This window comes from Primulina eburnea, chromosome 6, assembly GCF_022965805.1.
Source record: "Primulina eburnea isolate SZY01 chromosome 6, ASM2296580v1, whole genome shotgun sequence".
In the NCBI taxonomy this organism is placed as follows: domain Eukaryota; kingdom Viridiplantae; phylum Streptophyta; class Magnoliopsida; order Lamiales; family Gesneriaceae; genus Primulina; species Primulina eburnea.
The window spans coordinates 34,151,417-34,174,574 of NC_133106.1; the positions used below are offsets into that span (position 1 = coordinate 34,151,417).

Below are 23,158 nucleotides of genomic sequence, written 5' to 3' on the forward strand. Positions count from 1 at the left end.
AATCTCTTTCTAAATATACATTAATGTCAATTATAGTAATAATAATGAAGTTATATTTAGATACCATCGAAGTACCTAATATCCCATCCATGTCATATATATACATGGAGCACAACAATTATGTCTATATACAATGATGTCACTTAATCTAAAACATTTAAATCAGATGCATAGTTTCTTATTTAAAAATAAATAAATACATTTGACGTTTGTTGAGATAAAATAATAATGAATGAGATGATAAATTAAAAAACAATTATATAACACATGTATAATTTAATTCAAATTATTGTAAAACTTGAGTGAGACGCTTTAAAACAGACCAAATTGTTAGGGGTGTGCAATCGGTCTATTCGGTTAGGTCACCGATTTAACCGATTTTATTTTGGAATAATCGAACCGATCGAAATATTCATAGAAATTGAATTAACCGAACTGATTTTCAAATACCGAAATAACCGATATTTTTTGTTAAAAAAAGTACAAATTTTAACACATACAAAAAAAAAAAAAACAGTAGAGAGCTCATAGCTAACAAGAAACATTGAACAAAAAATATCAATAACAAATAAAAATATTGAAGATAAAATTATTGGATAAATGAGCTCCCTTCTAATATATGAAAAGTTGAACTTCTTTCTAATGTATTTTTAATGCCCATATACAATATAAATTAATATATATACTAAATCGGTTAGTTCTGATTAGCCGAATTTTTCAAAAATAAAACCGAAATCGAACCGAGTTAATCGATTGTTTAAAATTTCAAAACCGAACTTCTGAATTAACCGAGCCGAATTCCAAATTAATTCGGTTCGATCGGTTAATTGGGTTTAACCAAAATTTTGCACACCCTTACAAATTGTCACTCTCCTCATCTCATGCATGTATATGTACCATGCATCCATGATACATTAGTGCTGCATGCATGTATGCATGTGCACATGCTTTCTCAACGAATTTCATTAACTTTGCTTCCACCATTTAATGCAAGAATTTAAGAAGGAGCTCCATTCCTGCCAAATTAGGTGAGCATACTCATCACGTACAAGTCAACTAGAAACCAAAAGAACGCCTAAAAAAAGGAAGAGGATTTCAAAAACTTGTTGCATGATGCAGTTAAAGTGGAAATTAAAGACATGTATAAAATTAGCGGTGGGTAATGGGATGACCTCATATATATCTGTATTTATCTTCCAAGAAATCCATTTCATGTAATCTACTCATTTTATATTACATTTACACATTTCAGATCAAATTTTGGAGGTGGGATTATGTGTTTGTGAGCGGTTAGTGGCAAAAACTTGTGTGAGACAGTTTCATTGGTCGTATTTTGTGAGACATATATCTTATTTTGGTCATTTATAAAAAAAATATTATTTTTTATGTTAATAATATTACTTTTTATTATAAATATCGGTAGGTTGATCCATCTTACAGATAAAGATTCGTGAGACCGTCTTAAAAAAAAAGCTACCCTCAGTTAAATCATGTGTAATGCTGGCTAACTCAAGCACAACCTCTTATGGTGGCATTTATCGTCGAGATATATGTACATATCTGTGTAGGCATATGCTGAGTTTCAAAAGCAGTCGCCTCCCCGTATTTATTGCAACTCTTTTATTTGCTATAAATCACTTTATTTCTTCCATCTCTGGCACTCGCAGATCTCTCGCCCTATATCTTTTTTTACTTCCCTGTTATTCATCACACTGTAGAATGAGTATTACCTTCTTTGGTAATACTCAAGATTGAAACTTTCTGAAGTTCAGAGACGCTCGGAGGGAGGGTTTCTCCAAGTTTCGTGAATTGGGATTAAGATGGATGCATCAATGGTTGTGATAGTTTCAGCATTATTTGTAGCAGCATATTTTGTATGGTTCAGATCAATCACGAGGACTTTAAAGGGCCCGAGAATGTGGCCTGTTTTGGGTAGTCTTCCGGGCTTAATCCAGAACAGCAGCAGAATGCATGAATGGATCGCCGAAAATCTTCGGGCCTGCGGCGGGACATATCAGACTTGTATATGCGCCATTCCACTTTTGGGCCGAAAACAAGGCCTCGTGACGGTCACGTGCGACCCGAAGAATTTAGAGCACATTTTGAAGGCTAGGTTTGATAATTATCCAAAGGGGCCCACGTGGCAAGCTGTTTTCCACGATTTACTTGGGCAAGGCATCTTCAATTCTGATGGTGACACATGGCTCTTCCAGCGTAAGACTGCGGCACTGGAGTTCACCACTCGGACACTTAGGCAAGCCATGGCTCGATGGGTGAGCCGAGCGATCAAGAATAGGTTCTGCCCCATTCTCGAGACGGCTCAGCGTGCGGGCCAGTCGGTCGATCTCCAGGACCTCTTGTTACGGCTCACTTTTGACAACATATGTGGTCTGACTTTTGGTAAGGACCCGCAGACCTTGTCTCCGGGCCTACCGGAGAACAGATTCGCGTCGGCTTTCGATCGAGCCACCGAAGCCACTTTGCAACGGTTTATTTTACCCGAGTTCATTTGGAAATTGAAAAAATGGCTCCGGCTTGGAATGGAAGACAGCCTTAGCCGATGTTTAGGACACGTGGACAATTACTTGACCCAAGTCATCAATACTCGTAAGCTTGAGTTGATGAGTCAACGAAGTGGTGAGTCTCCGCATGACGACTTACTATCAAGGTTCATCAAGAAAAAAGAGTCCTACACCGATGAATTCCTACGACATGTGGCACTCAATTTCATCCTAGCTGGACGAGACACGTCATCGGTGGCGCTTAGCTGGTTCTTCTGGTTGGTGACCCTGAACCCACGAGTGGAAGAGAAAATCTTGATTGAACTAAGCTCCATATTAATGGAAACTCGTGGTAGTGATATTTTGAAATGGGTTGAAGATCCCCTAGTGTTTGAAGAAGTTGATCGATTGATATACCTCAAGGCAGCGTTAGCCGAGACACTTAGGTTGTACCCTTCAGTGCCCGAAGACTCTAAGCACGTCGTAGCAGATGACATATTGCCCGATGGAACGTTCGTCCCTGCTGGTTCGAGTATTACATACTCCATCTACTCGACAGGCCGAATGAAGTTCATTTGGGGTGACGATTGCCTCGAATTCAAGCCAGAAAGATGGTTGTCCGGGGATGGCAAGAAATTCCAACCCAAAGATCAATTTCAATTTGTTGCGTTTAATGCCGGACCAAGGATTTGTCTAGGCAAGGATTTGGCTTATTTACAAATGAAGTCGATCGCGGCGGCCGTGCTGCTCCGCCACCGGCTCAAGGTGGCACCGGGGCACAAGGTGGACCAAAAGATGTCCTTGACATTGTTCCTGAAGGATGGCTTGAAGGTGAATGTGTATCCTAGAGACTTGGCTCCTATACTCGGCAAAGTCCGCAAAGATTATTGCGCCATGGAGGAGCCTCTCACTAATGGTACTTCTCATACCTAATTGGAGACAATTAATGGGGTGGGTTAATTAAAGCAATCGGAATATGATGCCTTAAAAACCAATCGTCAATTATTTAAGTTGCCTCCCAACATAAAGCAAAATATCATTGCATATAGGTTTTTCCTTCCCAAAAAGATACCAATTTGTATTGTTTTAAAATCTTTGCTCCTCCAATTCCATACATTTCAAGGATGAGATATATTTGTCAAGTTTCTATATATAATAATCGGATATTTGTCTTATACTCGATAATAGAGTATATGTTGGAACAACACATACGGGCTTTGTATTGGGAATAAAACGTCTACTTATTCGTTGCAATTATTCAAAAAAAATTAGGTAGGGCAAAATAGGGTGGTCCAGGAGTTGAATTATTTCACATCTTACATATTAATGCATCTAATTAAAATAAATTTTCATGGACTTAAAATTTAGTAATAAATAAGAATTGACATTCTACAATATCTGCCGAAAGGAAATTGAAATATTGTTATCCAAAAGTCAAATTTAAATATTCTACATCGTCATATGGATTTTGATTTGTGCGGGCTCCAATGTCTTAATAATTTCATATACAAAGGTTGTGTTTAATTAATCTACCTGACACTTTCTCGGATGATTGTGTCACACTGAATAAACTCATTACGATTTAGAATGTGAAAACTCTTATGCAACTCTAATTTTAGGATGATTATTATTAAATTTTTTTGGTGTACATATATTTTAGAGGGGGAAAATGTTGCAATTACACTTTTTGGAAATACAATATTAAGTGGAAATAAATTATGCATAAGCATGCATATTTTCAAAATTGGGGAGGAAGATTTGGTAAGATTATAATATCATACAAGGTTTGCACGGAAATCAGATAAAAGTAGGTGATGGACAGCACAAAAATTCTAAAAATTAAAAATAAAAAATTTAAGTAGCGGCCTAAGTAGCGACCCTCTAAAACAATCTTGTATATTGGGACCAAGATGGAAATAATCCATCAACCTATTTGCGCACAAAATCCCTTTGCACCTAGCCACCATATCTTCGAACCAATCAAAAAGGGTAAAGGAATCAAGGAATCTACATCCTATAATTTAGGTAGTTAAATAATCAATCAGGGAATAGATTTTGTGAGTCAAAAATAGTGGGATTTAGGTCAATTTTGGACATGATTTCATACATCCAAATTGAGGCAAAAACTCCATAATCATAAGTCGCAATTTACACACCAAAAGGCAACAATGAAAGAGAATCAGACTACACAAATTAACATAAACCACCATAATTAGCACAACACACAATCGTGGCCTCTGAATTTAGCAAGCCCTGCTGCTTTTGAATGGAATGGCTCTGATCACGATTTGGTGGTAAACCGCGGCGAGAGCAGCTCCAATGAAGGGACCAACCCAGTAGATCCACTGAGAAACCAGAATCAATCATAAACAACTCCGTCAAAAAATATCGAGAAATGAACAATGATACAGAGTCAGTATATTTCGAATTGATTCACACAAAAGATGAGACAATATTCTTACGTGGTCGTTCCATGCCTGGGCTTTGTTGTAGATGATGGCGGCTCCGAGGCTCCTAGCAGGGTTAATGCCGGTTCCAGTGATGGGGATGGTGGCCAGATGAACAAGGAATACAGCAAATCCAATAGGAAGTGGAGCCAAAAGCTATCACAGAAGTGATCATATATTAGCTTCAACTCGACATACATCGAACTGTTAAAAGACACAACCCGCATACATTATGACAAAAACTTTTAAAAACTCCTCAAGTGTGACCGGTTTGGTTTTTTCTTCAAATGATAAAATATATAATTTATCAGCCAAAGTAAAGTAATTGGGAGGAAGATTATCAAATTTAAGCCTCACCTATCGATTTAAAAAAAACTTGGAGATACACTTTAGTAAAGCTTCCCCACCAACGACATATTTCATCCCATCTAAGGGTGTGGGGTTAGTTGTTGTAGGGAAGTTTTAAAATGTAGGCTTGGTCAAACTTTTATTCAAAAGAAATAGGTCTCTCTAGTATAATGAAAATAGGTCTCTCTGGTTTTAAAAAAAATAACAGTTTGATCGGGCCTACATTTCTTTAAGCCCCATCTTTGTGCTTATTACTGAACATAACAGTTACAATCAGTAGCTTCTTCGATTTAGAGGCTCAATAGGTGATTTGAGTGGGGCGAGATTATTTCTTCTATTGTAATAATAAAGGAACACGACATGATTAATCAATATTTACGAAAAAATTAAAATGGTGCGAAAAAAACTGTGCAGCCCTCCACGAAAGCACACTAAAATTTTCATTTATTAAGTCTAGCATGCATGTATGTTCTAGAATCTACCATATTACCACGAACTGAATCGAGTGGCAAGGGAAAATTCAGAAAAATCATCCAGTAAAACAGGGCAGATAAAACAAATTAGAAAAGGAAAGGATGACATACAGGGACATGCGAGTCTCTGGCATTTCTCTTTGCATCAGTAGCAGAGAACACTGTGTACACAAGAACAAAAGTTCCGATAATCTCAGCACCAAGCCCATCACCTTTAGTGTAGCCATGGCTCACCATGTTTGCCCCACCTTTCAGTCTTTCATAAGGTCCCACCATGAAACCCTTCACCACACCAGCACCACAGATGGCACCAAGGCACTGCATCACAATGTAGAACAGAGCTCTGGTCAAGGAAAGCTTCCTTGCCAGGAACAAGCCAAAGGTCACAGCAGGATTGATGTGCCCTCCTGTTTCAACACAAAGATACCAAAAATTTACTGCTTAATTCAAATAAAATTGAAGATTTAGTGGTTATAATCTAAAATTATATAGTTTAAGTAGAGGTGAAAAGTTTTTAGGCAAGAATTGTTGATAACATTATCAATATTCTTCCTTTATTTCGCTGATGGTGCAGATAGGTCTACTAGCAGCCTATGAACCAAGATCCAGAGTCACATAAAAAGAAATATCGCAAAATCACACTCACAAATATAAGAATGCGGTAAATATTTAAAACTTCAGACATAAAAATGCCGACATTCAACCATTAGACTGGATCTAAGCCGAAATGAGTAAACCCAGAAAGTAAAACGGAAAGAGCACAAAACCGACCTGAAATACCAGCAGTGCAGTAAACAAGGGCAAATATCATGCCACCAAAGGCCCAAGCGATGCCCTGAATACCAACAGACGCACATTTGTTCGGTGCTCTATTGACCCCCATAACAGTCAAGATTGTGATGTACAAAAACAAGAAAGTGGCCACGAACTCCGCAATTCCAGCCCTGTAAAAAGACCAAGATTTCAGTTCCCCGGGCTCAAACAAAGGGGCTGGTGGTGGCTCCTTGTAATCTTTGTCCGACTGAGCGGCCGTGCCCAATGGCTGCCTCTCTGTGTATCTGTTAGCTCCAAGCTTAACATCTTCCTCCTTGCCCTCTGCCATTGATTCAAGAACACAAAGCTAAAATTGCTCACTTTCTGAAGGAATACTGAAGCAAGGTGGTGGTGGAGTGTCTAAATAACATCCGCAATGTTTCTTTTATAGCTGAAAATCATTCATTATTTGGAATTAAGTAAAGGATCGTGCTTTATCTTTCCATAAAGTTTTTTACTTGTGCTCACACAATTATTTAAGCTAATCTTTTAGTTTATTAAATTAACTATCTGTTAAAAGAAGGATTGGCGGGGGTTAGGATTCTTGGGAGAAGAGGGGCGATCGTGAAATCTGACCGACTGATTCTTAATAATGTTTTGTTCTTATCTGCAACAGAGTGTCATAAACTCTGTAAGTTAATTTAGTAATTAATTAATTAAATCTATGCATTTTGGTTAGCTGGTTTGGATGATTTAATATCGCATGACCATTCATAACATAAGAATTCTCGTAATACAGTGCCCTTATTTTTTTAAAAAAATTCATTTGGGTTTTAATCAAAATTTTCAATTATTTTGATTTATATTATAAAATAAATATAATATTATAGTTGTGAATTTTTTGTCTTGACGAGGGTATAATAATAATTTTATTTTGACGTAATTTGAATATTGGTGCAGCTTAATAAATATAATAGCAATCATCGGCTCATCGCAAGTAGTTATATCATGCTCACGCAATTTAATTAGAGTAAGTCTCTTATGAGACGGTTTCACGTATCTTTATCTGTGAGATTAGTCAATCTTACCGATATTCACAATAAAAATTAATACTCTCAGCATAAAAGTGATAATTTTTCATGAATGACCCAAATAAGATATTCATCTCACAAAATATTACCCGTGAGACGGTCTCACGTAAGTTTTTGTCATTTAATTATTTGAATAAAAAAGTTTAACTGAAAAAAAACATGTGAGTTTTGAGATAAAATAGAGAGAAGTTATGAAAAAAATAAAAATAAAATAGATAAATATATGAAGATTATTAATAAACATACATCATCAAAGGTTCAAAGTTATATAATAAATTGTGGAGGAGTAAAAATGGAAATATCTTTTGATGTCACGTAAATATACCAAAATGATTATCATGTTTTAAAAAGGTTGCCTAATGTTTAAAAATGTTTTTCAAAACAACTGTATGACAAATTATCTTTCAGTCCTCAAATTCAAAATTGGATTTGAGGTCGTTCCATGTAAGACAGAATAAGTTTTTGTATTTTATGATATATAATAATGTTTTTTAGGTCTTTTAGACTCACATGTTTTTTCACGTATGAAAATATATAAAAAAAAAAAGTAAAATATATTATTGTATATGATATTTGAGTGCCGGATGTTTTATATCATTTACAAAAAATAAGATTTTAAGCATAAAAGTAGAAAAATTTATTAATATCAACGCTTATCATATTTGTCTGAGTACTAATTTAAAAAAATTTAGGTGCAGAAACATTTTATCAACGTATTGATTTATATATACATGGTGTCAACATACTCAAATTGAGTACAAAATCATGATTTACACTTTCAGTTTTAGATAGATGAATTTAACACACATATAAGTCAAATATTTTTATAACATATGAATTATATTATCTTGAAGTTGGTTTTATATATGATTTAAGCACTAATATTGCGACTATTGCTTCAGAGCTAAAAGGTCATCTCTAACGTTAGGTAGAGTTTGCTACTTTTAGAGACTACAAAAACACATTATATTAACAACCCATCGGATAAAATGTATTTTTAGAATTCAAATTTATGTTGGATTATTAGCCAAAATTTCCTCCTCTCCATGCAAATCAGTTTTACGCAAAATTAGAAACATTCTAGTTATTAATTTATGATATTGTAGTATTATATTACCATGCTATATTCTCAAAATGATAGTATCAACCGTAATCCAAAAAATATATTAAAAATCAAATTAGTGAAAATATACAAAATTATATATTTAAATAACTTTCAAATCGAGTATGAAAAAATCTCACAAACTTTTTAAAATTCTTAATTTCATTATACTCTCAAAATTTTCTACGCAAAAATATTATATAACAAACAAGACATGAACAAAAAATATAAAAAAATAAAAGTCAGGGAAGTTTTTGAAAGGCTATTCAGTATTCACACATAATTATCATCTAGTAGGGTAATCAAACGGGATGAAATTGCAAAGTAGCCGTTGCGGAGAGTGAATTTCTGCCTTGGCCAACGGCTCCACAGAACCCCACTGTCCAAAATTTAATCCCGTTTGATACCTTAGCTACTTACTACTCGACAAACTTAATTAAATCATTTTCAAATTTTTGATTTCATGTGATAATTATATGGTAGATTCTCCGTTTATGAATTTCACCTGCAAGAAAAATCTAAGAAATTATCCTCGAGTGAATTTCAAATTTATCGTGATTATTAGCAAAAATTTTATAACTTGATACGAAGTGGAATGAAACGTTATTTAATTTTGTTCATGAATTTGAAATCAATAACCAAACACAACCCTAATTCAAATTTTGATTTAAAAAAAGAAACTAGCTTGTAAATGTCCGGCTAGCTTATGTAATCACAAGAGATACTGGTCCCCTTGAATTCAATCAAGAATCCCCATAAAAAGATTAAATAAATCGACATATTTGAATAGGTATAAATTTAAATTAGTGGGAAAATATTAGGATTAATGATTTCAACGTTACAAGAGACTTCTCAGGTGATGGACAACTCATATTTAATGGAGACTCACATGCGACCTAAGGCCCTACCTTCCAACTTTAGCCCCCCGATGCCAATTAACCGTTATGTTAATGATTATGATGTTTGGCTTTTTTCTAAGGACTAGTAACTGTAGCACACACGTTGGGTGTGTCCTGAATATATGTGACTAATATATTAAATATTCATGATATTACAACATAAAGAAGAGAGTTTATTTTTCACGGTGGCTAGTTTGGAGAAGAAATAATATTATTTTTCACGTGATCAGTTTCTTTATGACGGTGAATATAATATTATTTGTTAAGAAAAAAATATAATATAAAAAATGAGAAAAGGATAAAATAGGAAATAAAGTTGGTGTCCTTATAAAACGGTTATTATTAGGGGCTCAACTATAATAAAATAGTAAATAGTAAATATAAAAAATAAAAAAAGGTATAACATGAAAGAAAGTTGGTGTCCTCGTAAAGCGGTTATTATTAGGGCCTCATACTTAATATAATAGTATAGATAGTATAGATGTCAATTCGGATGGGTCGAGTCGGATCGGGTTGAGTAATAATACTATTCAAAAATTGCTCAACCCGAACTGAACCCGATCATTTTTTTCGGGTCATCTACCGGGCCCAACCCGATCTGACCCGAACCCGAAATCCTCAAACCTAAACTTTATTTTTTTCGGGTTGAACCGCATCGAATTGATGGGTCGTGTATGATTTTGACACCCCTAAATTTTTCTTTATTATTAGTTTCAAATAATAAAAGTAATTAATAAGTTAATAACATAGAGAAAATTTTTAATTTTGTTCACGATTGTTTGGTTTTTTGTAATTTTGGTATTGTATATTTGTCAACTTTTAATCATAATAATATTTTTTCAAAATTTGACGATTTTTGTTATTTATATCGGAAAAATATTAATGTGACATTATAAACATTATCATTACATAAGATTCAAATTATATGTAATACATCAGTATCATAAAAATGGCTAAAATCGCAAAAAAAAAAAAAAATATATGAATAAACAAATGCAATAAACTAAAACTGAAATGAACGAAATTGTAATTTTATTTTTTTATAAAAAAATGTACTGGTACATGATTGTGGTTGGCAGCAAAAGTATGCTCAGAGACATACAAGAGGTTGGTCCATTGTAATCATGTATTTCCTCTGAATGGCGAAATATTAAAGACATCGATGAAATCAATTTAAAGAAATACAAAATTCACCTGAACATTCTTTGATTCAAAATTAAATATGGTACAACACACGAAGTGTTTTTGGGTTTTACGAAGTTTAAAATTTATGAGTTTAGAAAAAAAAAATAACTATAAAATCATATAAACTAAACGACCTAATTAATTTCAACCACCGATTCATCTAAATTTTTTATGGATTATTTTATTATTTATTCCTTATGTTCATGGGACGATAATTTATTTTCTTGTTAATCTGTAAAAAAAAATTTTATGGCTTATTTTACTATTTTCTTGGCCCTACACGGAATTTTTTTTTTTGGACCAAAGGAAAATGAGGATGATTTTGGTCCATCGGGATAAAAAAGAAACTTGACGGCTGAATGTTTAGACAATTGAAGGATTGACCAAGTATTGGGCTTACAACATGGGAAAACCGAAGGAAACGTGGAGAGGAGTTGAACAAAAACAAGAGGAAAAAGGATCAGAAGAAAAACCTTCAGCATCATTGTTCATATTTTTTTTCCAGTTTATAGTAACTTTCTAGCTTGTGAAAATTGTTTATTTCAATTCTTAGTGGATAAATTCAATCATTTTTGTCGCATCAAACCGATGAGAATAAAACTAACATTCGAATCGAGATCCATATTCATCTATTTCAGAAGTTATATTTCAATTTTTTTACGTTCATATTTGTATTTTGAGTATGTGGCAAGCACGCAAAATTTCAAAGCAAACAATATGTTTAGCAATTAAAATGGGAAAATTAAAGTTACAAGTATTCAATTTAAATATATAAAAATATTAATTAAATATAACGATTTTAATAGTGTCTAAAAGATTGATATAATGTTTACAAAAATATTACTATAATTTATAAAAATATGCGAACCTAGATATTAATAATTCGGATGATAAATTATCAAGTATTCTAAAAATAATTTAAACAGTAAAAATTGTGAAATAAATAAAATATTTTAAAAATTAATGGAATTATAGTACAGTTGTGAAGGATTTTTTTTTTAACTTTTGTTTAAGAGTTTCTAAAAAAACGTTAAAAAAAAAAAATCAATCGCTTATTATCTAAAAAACGAAGAAACAAAAACATCATGAGTTTATTGACATGTAAATCTTTTAAATGGGCCGATGACTTAAATCCAAAATAAAACTACGATGACATAACAATGTCCAAATTTAAGATGAAATCTTGAAATTGAGATGTGATTGTACAAAATAATTGATTTTTCCACTCATGCATGTTGCATGTTACCCATGTTTATCTTCACATGACACCGAAGTTCAAAAATCAAAAACAAAATATCGAGTTCAAGACTTGAGGTTAAGTCGATGTTACATGTGGGGTACTGCCCTCAAATGATTTGGATGAACAAGATTCACACACATATGTGATATTAAAAAAATTAGTGGACCTCATGTATATGTGGCTAAATTTGGGTCATTGAGTGCTCTATCAATTCATTCAACATTTCCCTTTTTAGAGGACTCCAATGAAATTCGAAATTCAGATATTTTGATTTTATATCGTTCAAAATGCATATTTTTACGCAGGTCTTATCAAAAAGGGATTAATTTCGGTCTATACCGGCACCATAATATCAGATTGGGCGCCTCATAAAAAGAAGCAGCATGTTGATGGATCATTACCAATGTAAAGACGGTTTTCAGTGCTGGTTATCCAAGTTAATGCCAGATAAAAAAGATTTTGGTTATAGTTTTCCGTGCGATGGCCCGGGATAGTCGCACGTAATGACAGATCACGGCCAAACCGGTACTCGCAAATAACCAACCGGCAATGAATAGGGAGTAGGATGAAATCAACAGGTGAGAGGGGATACATATTATTATCCATAATAAAGATGCATTTATATAATTATTATCATGTAATTAAAATTAATATCTCCTTACTCCGCATCCATATCCACATTCCACTATTGAATTATGTATTAAGTTATGTTACATGTACATCGATATTTGTACAACACAAAAAATTGAATACAAAATATCAGTTTGTCAAAATCTCACTATATATTGAATACAAAATATCGTAATATATAACAATGAAATCTCGTGATACAATAGTTGTAAATATCGTTGAAACGATATATTGATTGAATTTTTCATTAAATTTATGTATTATAGAAAGATACATCCATTCGTCGCCACATCATAAAGAATTTTGTCTTTGTACCTTCCACAAGCCAAAATCAATCAATAACGTTGGATAAAAGAAATTATGAAGTTTTATTATCCATTTGCCTGCAATGGACCACTGTAACACGGTTGCTCGTTACAACTGATCCACACCCAACAGTTTTTCCAATGGAAAATAAAAAGTTTTAAATTTTTTAACATATTACTTTGGTAGTGGTACTCATATCCTCATGCAATTTAAAAAAGGAAAAAATTACAACACAATCCGATGCTAGCGCGACATGCTCCATGTAATAGTTTGCTGACATAGACTATACAAATCAAAATGTCTAATATCATATCAACAATTTACGATATCACGCCCTAACACTCTAAACCCTAATATAATAAATATCAATTTGCTTGATTAAAATTATAATTTGAAAACCTACCAAACTAAAAATGATCCAGTTAGACCAAAAATTATAATTTTCATTTTTATATCACGTATATAGTTTTATGAAATTGTATAGCTTTTAGTATAAGACTAATTTAAATAAGTTAAACTTTGCAGTCACTCGATAATTGATATACTATACTACTTATGACGAGAAAAGTTAACTTACTATTTATACCGATTCGACATGACATTGACTAAATTGGTAATATATAGGGTGTGTTTGGTTGAGTGGATTAAATAAGGATAGATTACTAGTCCAATATTTATCGTTAAAATTTTAAGTTGTTTTAATGATCATTTTGACCCGGTTTAAGATCCAATTTTATTAATCAAATAGTTATTCATAAAATTGAATCTTAAACCGGATCAAAATGATTATTAAAACAACTTAAAATTTTAACGATAAATATTGGACTATTAAGCTATCCTTATTTAATCCACTCAATCAAACACACCCTATAGGGTTTTGTAATAGTATTGAAATTAAATCTGATTTGGGGTTAGGGATAATGATAAATTTTAACAGGAAATTTAAAAATATTAAAAATCAACTGTGACGTCATTCTGATGAGAACGTCTAAATTGATAGTCGAAACATATTTTCATGGTTATTAATGAATCAATGAAAAATACATTACTACAAATGACATATGTACCCCTATATATACATATTCAATTTTCCTAATTTTAATAATGTTATCTTAATATAAGCAAAAAATTGTGTGAGACGATCTTACGAATCGTATTTTGTGAAACAGACATCTTATTTGGTTTATCTATGAAAAAATACTATTTTTTATGCTAAGAGTGTTACTTTTTTTTGTGAATATCGGTAGGATTGACCCGTCTTACAGACAAAGATTCGTAAGACCGTCTCATAAGAAACCTACTCCTGAATATAACAAAAATAATCATATCATTGCACCACCACGACCACCACCACAAGCAATATTAGCCGATTACCAAACAATTTCAGTTTATACATACACCGATGTAAATAGGTTATCATATACACCAATACATGCATTAATTAATATTTCATCGACTCATATATGTATACATATTAATTAATGCATGTATTGGTATATGGTCCCGTAGGAGAGGCATCGTTGATGAGTGGAGAAACAAAAGCCAAGTTGGGGTTACCTTGTCCCATAACAATGACGCCAACACACAAATTGCTTCCCACTACCTACAAAAAATACCCCTATCATATATGGTGTATGGTCATCTTCAACCTTTTTCTTTTGCCTTTAGGGTAAGGAATCCAAACATAATAAATTTGGAACAATTAAAATTCGAGAAAATCGTATTTTTTGTAATGTGTATAGGTTTATCGTCAATTTCAGTTTTAATCATATATATTTTAATTTTTAGCAAATTTAGTCATTTTCATTGAAAGTGTTGATATGACACCATACACATAGCACCACGTTAGGATTAAACAAAAATTGATAGGGAAAATATATATATATATATATATATATATATATATATATATATATATATATATATATATATATATAAATAATTCCGTTTAATCTTGGAATCTTGATTTTAGTTTTATGTAGGAATCACATTAAAGTAGAAACAAAATCATATTTAAATATCCACAATATATATATAGAAATATTACACAGTTTAATTTTTTGTTGTTGTGTATAATTCATTGCTAAGTTATATTTTTCTCCCATACATCAACAAGAGTGAGTCTCATGTGAGACCGTCTCACGGATCTTAATCTGTGAGACGGGTCAAACATAGAGATATTCACAATAAAAAGTAATACTCTTAGCATAAAAAATAATAATTTTTCATGGATAACTCAAATAAGAGATCTGTCTCACAAATACGACCCGTGAGACCGTCTTACACAAGTTTTTGCCCATCAACAATGTCCATAATCTTTTATCTTATATAATATTTAATGAAAATATAATTTTATTAAAATACTAATTATTTCAATTTTAATTTTCACAATAAGAACATATTTTGAATATTATAAAAATTATATAGATAATTAATATGACAAATAATTAGTATACACAATATATAAAAGATATTTATGTGAAGGAAATCGAGAGATAGTAGCTAGCGGCCAATCAAAATAATCGTAGCTGAAAGATAAGCTCGCCACCTGGAAGCCTCGGACATCACTCTGTATGAAAGGAACTGGGTTTTGGCACATCTTAAAACAAGCTCGCCACCTGGAAGCCTCGGACATATCACTCCGTATGAAAGATAAGTTGACTAAGGAAGAGTTTGAAGGCTTTGTGATGAGGTCGTGGGCTATTTGGAGTGAGAGACTTCGTCTTACACATCTCCGTAATGCGTACCCCTGTGCGATCAATGTGGAGTGGTGCACTAACCTATTGAAAGACTTCCAAGAGGCACGCCAGGCTCTGTGGCTAGCGCCACACCATGAACCTTTAAGCTCCCCGAACTCTTGGATTGCTCCCCGTGTGAATACTCTACGCTTGGACGTGGATGCATCTTATAACGAAGGCTCTAATAGCTTCGCACTTGGTGGGATAATTCGAAGTCATGAAGGACAACCAATTCTTGCTTTTGGTAAAAATATTGCGAAACCCATATCGGTTTCGTTTGCTGAGCTTCTTGCTATTCAAATTGGAGTCAACATCTCTAGGGAACACAATATTGATATTCATCTTATCACATCAGATTCTCTCTTAGCTGTGCAAGCAGTCACTAGTGGAGATGAGAATCGTAGTTATGTTGGGACCCTAGCTTTGGATATCCGAGGTCTCTTGTCTCATCTGGGCAACCCTTCTTTACGGCATGTGCGGCGGACTGCAAATAATGTTGTTCACTCTATTGCTTCTTTTGCTTGTTCATCCCCTCCCTATTTCGTTTGGAAGAGTGGAGATTTCCTTTTTTGGTTGATTAATCTTGTAATTAAGGATCTTGATATTTTTCAATAAATTACAAGAACTTTCACTATAAAAAAAAAAAAAAAATCGTAGCTGATAAATATATTCCTTCTTAACAATTTTTTACTCTCAAAAGTGTGTTACCGTGGCTAGCAACGATGCGAGATTCTATAAATTTGACCAACGGTTTGCAAGATATTAGGAAAAGATAACTACAGACAAGAAATTTTAATGAAGAAGTCCGATTTATAACTATTTGATTTTAATGTTGGGCAGCCACAGACAAGAAAATAACCGAGGATCAACGCAAGTCTTCAGAATTAACTGTGTGCACTATTTTGCACCAAATTTGCCGTGCCCACCAACTCATGATGCGCCTGATTAATATACTGAATAGTCAAAGTCATTTTTACACGCCTTGCAAGATTTTTTAAATGTTGTGTTTGTACAGTCCTTCAATCTGATGGATTTTTTTAAAAAAATTTAATATCCTATTAAAATTTACAAAATCTCAAAGTCATGTTTGTGCTACTAAGACACATGCATTAAAAAAAAAATTAAAAGAAATTTGTATAGCATGAGTAAACATATTTTCGGCACTAAATTTGGGAGTAATGAACAAATTTTCAACAGGGAATCTTAAATACCGGGAAGGCCATATGGATAAATGATGTCCAATGTTGCGTAAATTTAATGTCTTCAATAGGAGACTTCATTTCACGGGAAGGTTGGAGTTAATGCAAATAATGCAATTAAATATTTGGCACTTTTTTTTTTGTTTCAGCCATAAAATCAGATGAATTATAGAAAAATTTCATGATCTTGCTTGAGTTCAAAGATTTATAGTCGCCGAAAGAAGCCAAGCTTTGATGCCAATGGGATGGACCAAGTCAATATCGCACAGTTCACAGTTTAATGCTGTTCGTCGAAATAAATAACAAATCAAGAAATAAAATTGCATGTATGCAAACAAACAAATGACATTCTTTTTTTATTTTTTGGGTCATTTTCTTTTCTCCACTGTCCCTCAAGAACTGTTGATAGGACAAAGTTAGTTCCTATTGGCCTGTATTCTCTACCCCCTAACTTCCCTCCCCCACTCCCTAATTTTGTGGCGCTGTGTTTCTTGAGATGTATGCATTGTTTTCTTGGGAAATGTACGTAGAGAATGTTTGTTTATGGAGATCTTTTGAGGTTTTAATTTTCTTGGTTCGATCCTTTTCATAGCATGGTTTTAATGATAAGAAAAATGCAATGTTATTAGCCTTTTTTGCTTCTAAGACAGTATATGAATGTATTATGTTTTAAGAAACAAAAGAGTGTCATTTATCTTACACTCCATGTATTTGATGGTGGTTTTGCTAACCTTTCTCAGGACCATTTTCTTCTTGTTTTTCTTCTTGTTGCAGATCATGTGGTCCATGGAGAACTTCTTTTACGCCATTTGAGCGTAAAGACTAATCGGTTGGGTCGAAAAGACATCACGAATCCGATTGGAGATGATGCGGGAAAGTAATATCAGCTGTATGTGGGGAGTGCTTGATGTCCTTGAATCCGGCCAAGTCCGAGCCTGTAATGACCAGATTTCGAATGGAGAGTTGATGAATAAACACATTATTGGTATAACTGTAACATTAAATTCGCAGCATTTTTGAATATATTATACATGTAATGTATTCGCAGTGGCATATAAATTTTGATAAATTATTCAATTTACGCTGTTGGATATCATTGGTTAATTTAAGAGTAGGTGATGCCATTTCAGATATTTAAGATTTTAAACTGTGTATATTGCGGCAGATTATCCAAGAAAGCTTGACCGGCTTGGAAGTTTTAATGAAGAATGTCAGAGAATTCAAGTAAGTTTCAGCTTAAGACCTTCAATGAGCGATAGTCCGAATTTTGTGTTTTGTGATCAAGAATGATTTTAAGGCAAGATATATGGATCCAATCAACTTAAAGGACAACGATTTTGAGCCTAAATTATGTAAAACTTTAAAATTTGGCACCCCTGATTTTAAAAGTTGTATTCGCCCTGTAAATCAAAGTCCTGATTTCATCCTTGCCTGCGCCTTAGAGGTCCAGAAAATGAACTAATCTATTCTTTATTTCCATCAGTTTGCAGCAGACTTGGCAATATGCAGAGCTGATACAAGAGAAACAAGATTCAGTAATCTCCTTCAAGAAGATATCACCGTCGAGGATCACAATGCCGATCAAATGATCGTTAAGGGGCTGCAACATGAGAAAACTGAGTCGGACCTTCTTCCTCATCTGGTGAAAACTCAATACATAGCAAGAGATAAGGGCAAAAAATCTGCTCGCAACTCTTCTTTGGCTCACAATTCAGCAAGCTTGATTCATCGGCCTTCTTCAATTTCAGCTGCAACATCTTTAAATGAGCTCAGGATTGAGGAAATATTAGGCGTAATATGCACTCAGGATGCAGACTTGAAGATGAAACATGTGCAAAGAAGGGCTAAAGCCTTTGTTGATCAGATGTTTATCGACAGAAGGTTCTTTGGAAAAAAAGAAACAAGCTCCGAGTGCAAACCCTTCTCCGATGCATTGGAAGTTTTGAGCACAAACAAGGATTTGTTCATGGAATTCTTGCCTGAGCCAAATCCCAGGTCAGCAAGATTTATTAAGCCAGTGCTGGAAGCCAAATCCTCGGAATTTGAGAGCAAATATGATATTAGTTCGGAAAACAGGAACTTAAAGAAGCCTTTATCGGAAAAGATCGATCATAAGTGCCAATACGCCATGAAAACACATTTCACGCGCCATCATGATAAGATAGTAATACTGAAGCCAGCCCCTCAAAATATCAGATACTCGGAAAACATTACCTGTCATTGCTCGTCTGGGCAATCAAATCAGAAAAGGAACCAAACAGCTTTCAATGCTTTCAAAGAGATGAAGAGAAAGTTGAAACATACATTTGGAGGCAGCAGAAAAGGAACCAAACAGCTTTCAATGAAGGTAAATTCAAATAAACTTGCCTATGATAAGCCCATTTTGGGAGTCGGAGACTGTATCTGTCGCGGAGTGGACACCGTGAATTCTTTCAGTTCTTCCAAAAATGTTGAGATAAGGGGACATCTAAGCAAGAAATCATCTCTCAGATCCATCGAAGGGCCTGATAATATTTGCATGAAGGAGACTGTGCGCAGAAAGATAGACTTCCCAAGTGTTAGCCTCTCCATGAAACAAGAATTTGATGTGATTTTTGAGGCGAAAAGGCAACTTTACGCTAGAGTGAATGACGTGAATGCATTAGAGAACACGGAAAGTAAAAGATCCCCAAAAACAGTGGCTCGGATTCTTTCCTCTCCAGAACATGATTTCAGCTGGCCAATAAGCCCGAAACGAGACAGCCTATTTTGTTCTGGTTCTCCTCAAATGAGATTTAGCACCTACAGCAACTCTCCAAGTATCACTCGAAGCAGTTGCTTGATAATGAATGAGAGGCAAAGCATTTGCCCAAGTCCATTGAGACCAAATAAAGAAGTTATGTGTAATGAAGATTATAAGATACATGAAGGTACTGAGACTTTGGAGACAAAAAACATTTCAACTATGATCCGATCCTCGGATGATCATGAATATTGTAGCGTTCTTTCTGAAACAGATGAAGTGGACTTTAATAATGGTATGAATTATTCCTTTAATTCCTTCTCTTTATAATTCTACAAATCTTCTCCGTATCGGTTTGGCAATGTCTACAGGAGAACAAGAAATGGAGGAAATAGATAGCATCCAGAAACATGAATTATGCACTTCAGAAGTGGAAAGTGAATCCAGCAGCACAGTACAAAGAAGTGACGTTACGGAGTTACTGGAGGACGATGAAATTGCAGTTCCTTTGATGGTGAGTCCATCTCTTCTAAGTGGAGAAATGGTCATCAATATGTAGCATTTTTGTTCCTTTATGTACCCATTTGCTTCAACTTATAGACGCTTTTTATGGAAAATTGATGTACGCCAGCTAAGCAACTTCATACCATTCTCACAAGTTTCTGAATTGGCAGGACACACATTCGGAGAACGAGACATTGGCATCTACATTGGATGATATCCCCTTCACTTCTTTGAGCATCTGCGACAGCACTAAATATCAAGAAGAACATCTGAGCCCGGTTTCTGTACTCGAGCCATTTTTTATAGATGTCATTAACAGTCCGCCAAGCACGGTGTTTAAAACTGGTAACTAACTTTGACATAAACAATACTTATCCATTGTTATTCTGTTTCAGACAGACTTTACTTTATCATTATTTGCAGTTGAACGATTATTACAACCACTTCATCTCAACTTTGAAGAATGCTCATCCGACCCAACCCCCCATGATCCAAAACTTGACATTAAAACATGCAAGAATGAACAAGACCACATATCAGTTTATGTCCATTTAGTGCTCCAAGCTTCTTGTATGAACTGGGATCATCTATCAGATATTAGTCCACTAGATGAAGAACTGATTCATGCATCACTATTCGAGGAACTGGAGTTCCCTCTTATCGATCCTAGCCTCAATCCAAATCTTCTATTTGATCATATAAATGAAGTTTTACTAGAGATTTATCGATGGAATTTCTCCTCTCCTCCTTGGCTAACATTCATAAAGCCAAAGATCACGAGTTTGCCATTGGAAGAAGTTGTGCTTGATGAGATCATGAAACAAGCTGATTTCTATGTACTGCCTCAGACAGAGAGACGAACGTTGAACGAGATTGTTTCGAAAGACATTGCAAATTCTAGAACGTGGCTTGATGTCCGGCTTGATGCCGAGCAAATTGTGATTCAAGTGTCAGAAGATTTTATAGAGGAGTTGATACTGGATGTGCTACTTGAATTTCATACATAAACATTTGTTTATTCTATTAAATTTTTTTTTTCTTATTTGAGTTCATTGTGTACCATGTGGAGCCAGTGAACGTTTATTGATTTTCAAGTGTGGAAGCATAAATACATCCATTCATTTTAACACAATGGGTCGAATATCTTATTTTGGTCATCCATGAAAAAATATTATTTTTTATTGTGAATATCAGTAGGGTTGACTCGTCTCACATATACAGATTCGTGAGACTGTCTTACAAGAGATCTATTCTTCATTTAAATGTTTGTTTGTATCAGATTTAAATGTTGTTTCAAATGTTGTATTACTTGACACAACACGCACCCGAATAATATAACACAAATAAATAGCTTAAACTAAAATAACTCAGAATTAATTGTGCACCAAGTATAAATACTATACTTGTGCGTGCTTTAGAACAAAACAATCACTAGAAAACATTTTTCAGTTTACAAAAACCAATCACTGGTGATTTTAATGAAAATCGATTTTCTCAACACTTTGAGTAAACAAACTGCCTTCTTAAACAAGTAACCCCACTAAAACGTAATCAAGAAAGCAAAGACACGGTGCCAAAAAATTGAGCAACAAAATGTGATTTTCATCCAACACTTGCACGCGTGTTGTCTGCAGATATCTCCAACAATTATTGCAACACGTGAAACAACATTCTCCAAAACAACAACGTCCTTGTAAATAGTTTTTCTCTGAATTTCACAACGTGCTAAAGTGCACAAGTACGTAGTCACAAAAACTTCCAATTAAGTAAAGAGTCAAAAGCAGAATAATCTAAGAGCTCCTTTTCCTTAGCTTGCTTCTCTTATTTATGGTTTCATCATCTTCTAGGGTTTATCTTCAAAAAGAAATCTATAAAATATGAAAATCAAAAGTTTTAGAAATAAACTCTTTTTAAATCAATAATATCATATCATAAAATCTTTATCATATATATCATATCTAGAAAGTGAAAACGCTTGAGTCAATATTTCATACAATCTTATCAATAAAAAAATTAAATTTAAAAAATATATTATTTCGAGGAATACATTATATCTTGGAATCCAAAATTATTTTTCCTTTCAAATTCAATCTTCATTTTATATATTTAATTTTATATATTTATTTATATAAGATGAGATAAAAACATACATTTGGCATATATCATTAGAACTAAATTGAATTGTTTATTAGTATCATCGATATAACTCCAACAACTATCTAGAGACCTTTGACTCAAAACAGATGAATTCAAATTGCTAAATTACTGGTCAAATATTAGCATCTTTAACACCCCCTTTCTCTTAAAAAAGACATCTATGTCTTGGTTTTGTTAATTTTTCTCACATATGAAATGTTCTTATCCATTCAATACATGATATATATGTTGAGTTAATAAATTATGGTCACTTATTCAACCATGATATATAATATATTACGTGGACTAAATTCTGCCCATATAGATAGTTTCTACCAAGCACTATATAGGAGACAACGCTGCACTAAAAATGGAATTAGAGAAAAGTTTTAGTCAACTTACAATTAGGTACTACTATGTTATTCGTGATAGTAACTTTTAGGCTGCAAACTATACTAATTAAGTAAACAACATTGGATAAATCATGTGTAACAGGGTCGTCGCATGTTGGTGTGAAAAATCGAGCTCTCAACCATTGATAAACACTCGCTACTCCATCAATTCGAACATCCTCTTAGCATCTCATGACAGATCCTCTTTCGTTATTTATAGATGAGTTTGGTTGAATTTATCATATTCTAAAGTGGAAAATATTTTCCCCTTTTTTCAATTGGAAAAGATGTGATGTTGCGTGGATCGTGAATAATATTTTTATTTTAAAAAACGTTTCATCAAAATCAAATAAAATTTAGTTTAATATGAAAAGTTCAATTTCAGGAGTTCTTCCTGATAAAAATTTTGATAAATTGTTTTAAAAAAATTATAGTTTACTATATTAAATGAAAATTATAAAAAAAAATTGATATTAATAAATAATAAAATAT

The 23,158-nt window shown here is 33.5% G+C and overlaps 4 protein-coding genes across 8 annotated transcripts; 3 read left to right on the forward strand and 1 right to left on the reverse strand.

Annotated features, from left to right (window-relative positions):
- Window positions 1–1,488: 1,488 nt before the first annotated feature.
- Window positions 1,489–3,743, forward strand: LOC140834560 (cytochrome P450 86A22-like). The gene has a single exon (XM_073199528.1). The coding sequence runs from the start codon at window positions 1,821–1,823 to the stop codon at window positions 3,432–3,434; it is 1,614 nt and encodes a 537-aa protein (XP_073055629.1). The 5' UTR covers window positions 1,489–1,820; the 3' UTR covers window positions 3,435–3,743.
- Window positions 3,744–4,606: 863 nt separating this feature from the next.
- On the reverse strand, window positions 4,607–6,983 carry LOC140834561 (aquaporin PIP1-3). Its single transcript, XM_073199529.1, has 4 exons — window positions 6,541–6,983; window positions 5,881–6,176; window positions 4,964–5,104; window positions 4,607–4,846 (listed from the first exon to the last, which is right to left on the reverse strand). The coding sequence occupies exons 1-4, from the start codon at window positions 6,869–6,871 to the stop codon at window positions 4,745–4,747; spliced, it is 870 nt and encodes a 289-aa protein (XP_073055630.1). The 5' UTR covers window positions 6,872–6,983; the 3' UTR covers window positions 4,607–4,744.
- An 8,565-nt stretch (window positions 6,984–15,548) lies between these two features.
- On the forward strand, window positions 15,549–16,328 carry LOC140835501 (uncharacterized). Its single transcript, XM_073200993.1, has one exon. It carries the CDS (start codon window positions 15,549–15,551, stop codon window positions 16,326–16,328), a length of 780 nt encoding a protein of 259 aa, XP_073057094.1.
- A 916-nt stretch (window positions 16,329–17,244) lies between these two features.
- On the forward strand, window positions 17,245–21,259 carry LOC140834562 (uncharacterized). 5 transcript variants are annotated; one of them, XM_073199534.1, is made up of 7 exons: window positions 17,245–17,327; window positions 17,687–17,897; window positions 18,078–18,136; window positions 18,396–19,929; window positions 20,006–20,148; window positions 20,309–20,483; window positions 20,562–21,259. In XM_073199534.1, exons 2-7 carry the CDS (start codon window positions 17,777–17,779, stop codon window positions 21,143–21,145), a joined length of 2,616 nt encoding a protein of 871 aa, XP_073055635.1. In that variant the 5' UTR covers window positions 17,245–17,327; window positions 17,687–17,776; the 3' UTR covers window positions 21,146–21,259. The 5 variants fall into 5 exon arrangements, with proteins under 5 accessions (XP_073055635.1, XP_073055631.1, XP_073055632.1 ...); XM_073199530.1 differs by having other exon boundaries at window positions 17,309–17,434; XM_073199531.1 differs by lacking the exon at window positions 17,245–17,327 and adding an exon at window positions 17,345–17,486.
- The last annotated feature ends 1,899 nt before the right edge of the window (window positions 21,260–23,158 follow it).

Coding starts and splice junctions, on each gene's coding strand:
- LOC140834560 (XM_073199528.1), top strand. CDS start 1,821: ATGGATGCATCAATGGTTGTGATAGTTTCAGCATTATTTGTAGCAGCA.
- LOC140834561 (XM_073199529.1), bottom strand. CDS start 6,871: ATGGCAGAGGGCAAGGAGGAAGATGTTAAGCTTGGAGCTAACAGATAC. Junction 6,177..6,540: donor CTGCACTGCTGGTATTTCAG/GTCGGTTTTGTG, acceptor GTGTTGAAACAG/GAGGGCACATCAATCCTGCT. Junction 5,105..5,880: donor CCAGAGACTCGCATGTCCCT/GTATGTCATCCT, acceptor CTTCTGTGATAG/CTTTTGGCTCCACTTCCTAT.
- LOC140835501 (XM_073200993.1), top strand. CDS start 15,549: ATGAAAGGAACTGGGTTTTGGCACATCTTAAAACAAGCTCGCCACCTG.
- LOC140834562 (XM_073199534.1), top strand. CDS start 17,777: ATGATGCGGGAAAGTAATATCAGCTGTATGTGGGGAGTGCTTGATGTC. Junction 19,930..20,005: donor TGAAGTGGACTTTAATAATG/GTATGAATTATT, acceptor CAATGTCTACAG/GAGAACAAGAAATGGAGGAA. Junction 20,149..20,308: donor AAATTGCAGTTCCTTTGATG/GTGAGTCCATCT, acceptor CTGAATTGGCAG/GACACACATTCGGAGAACGA.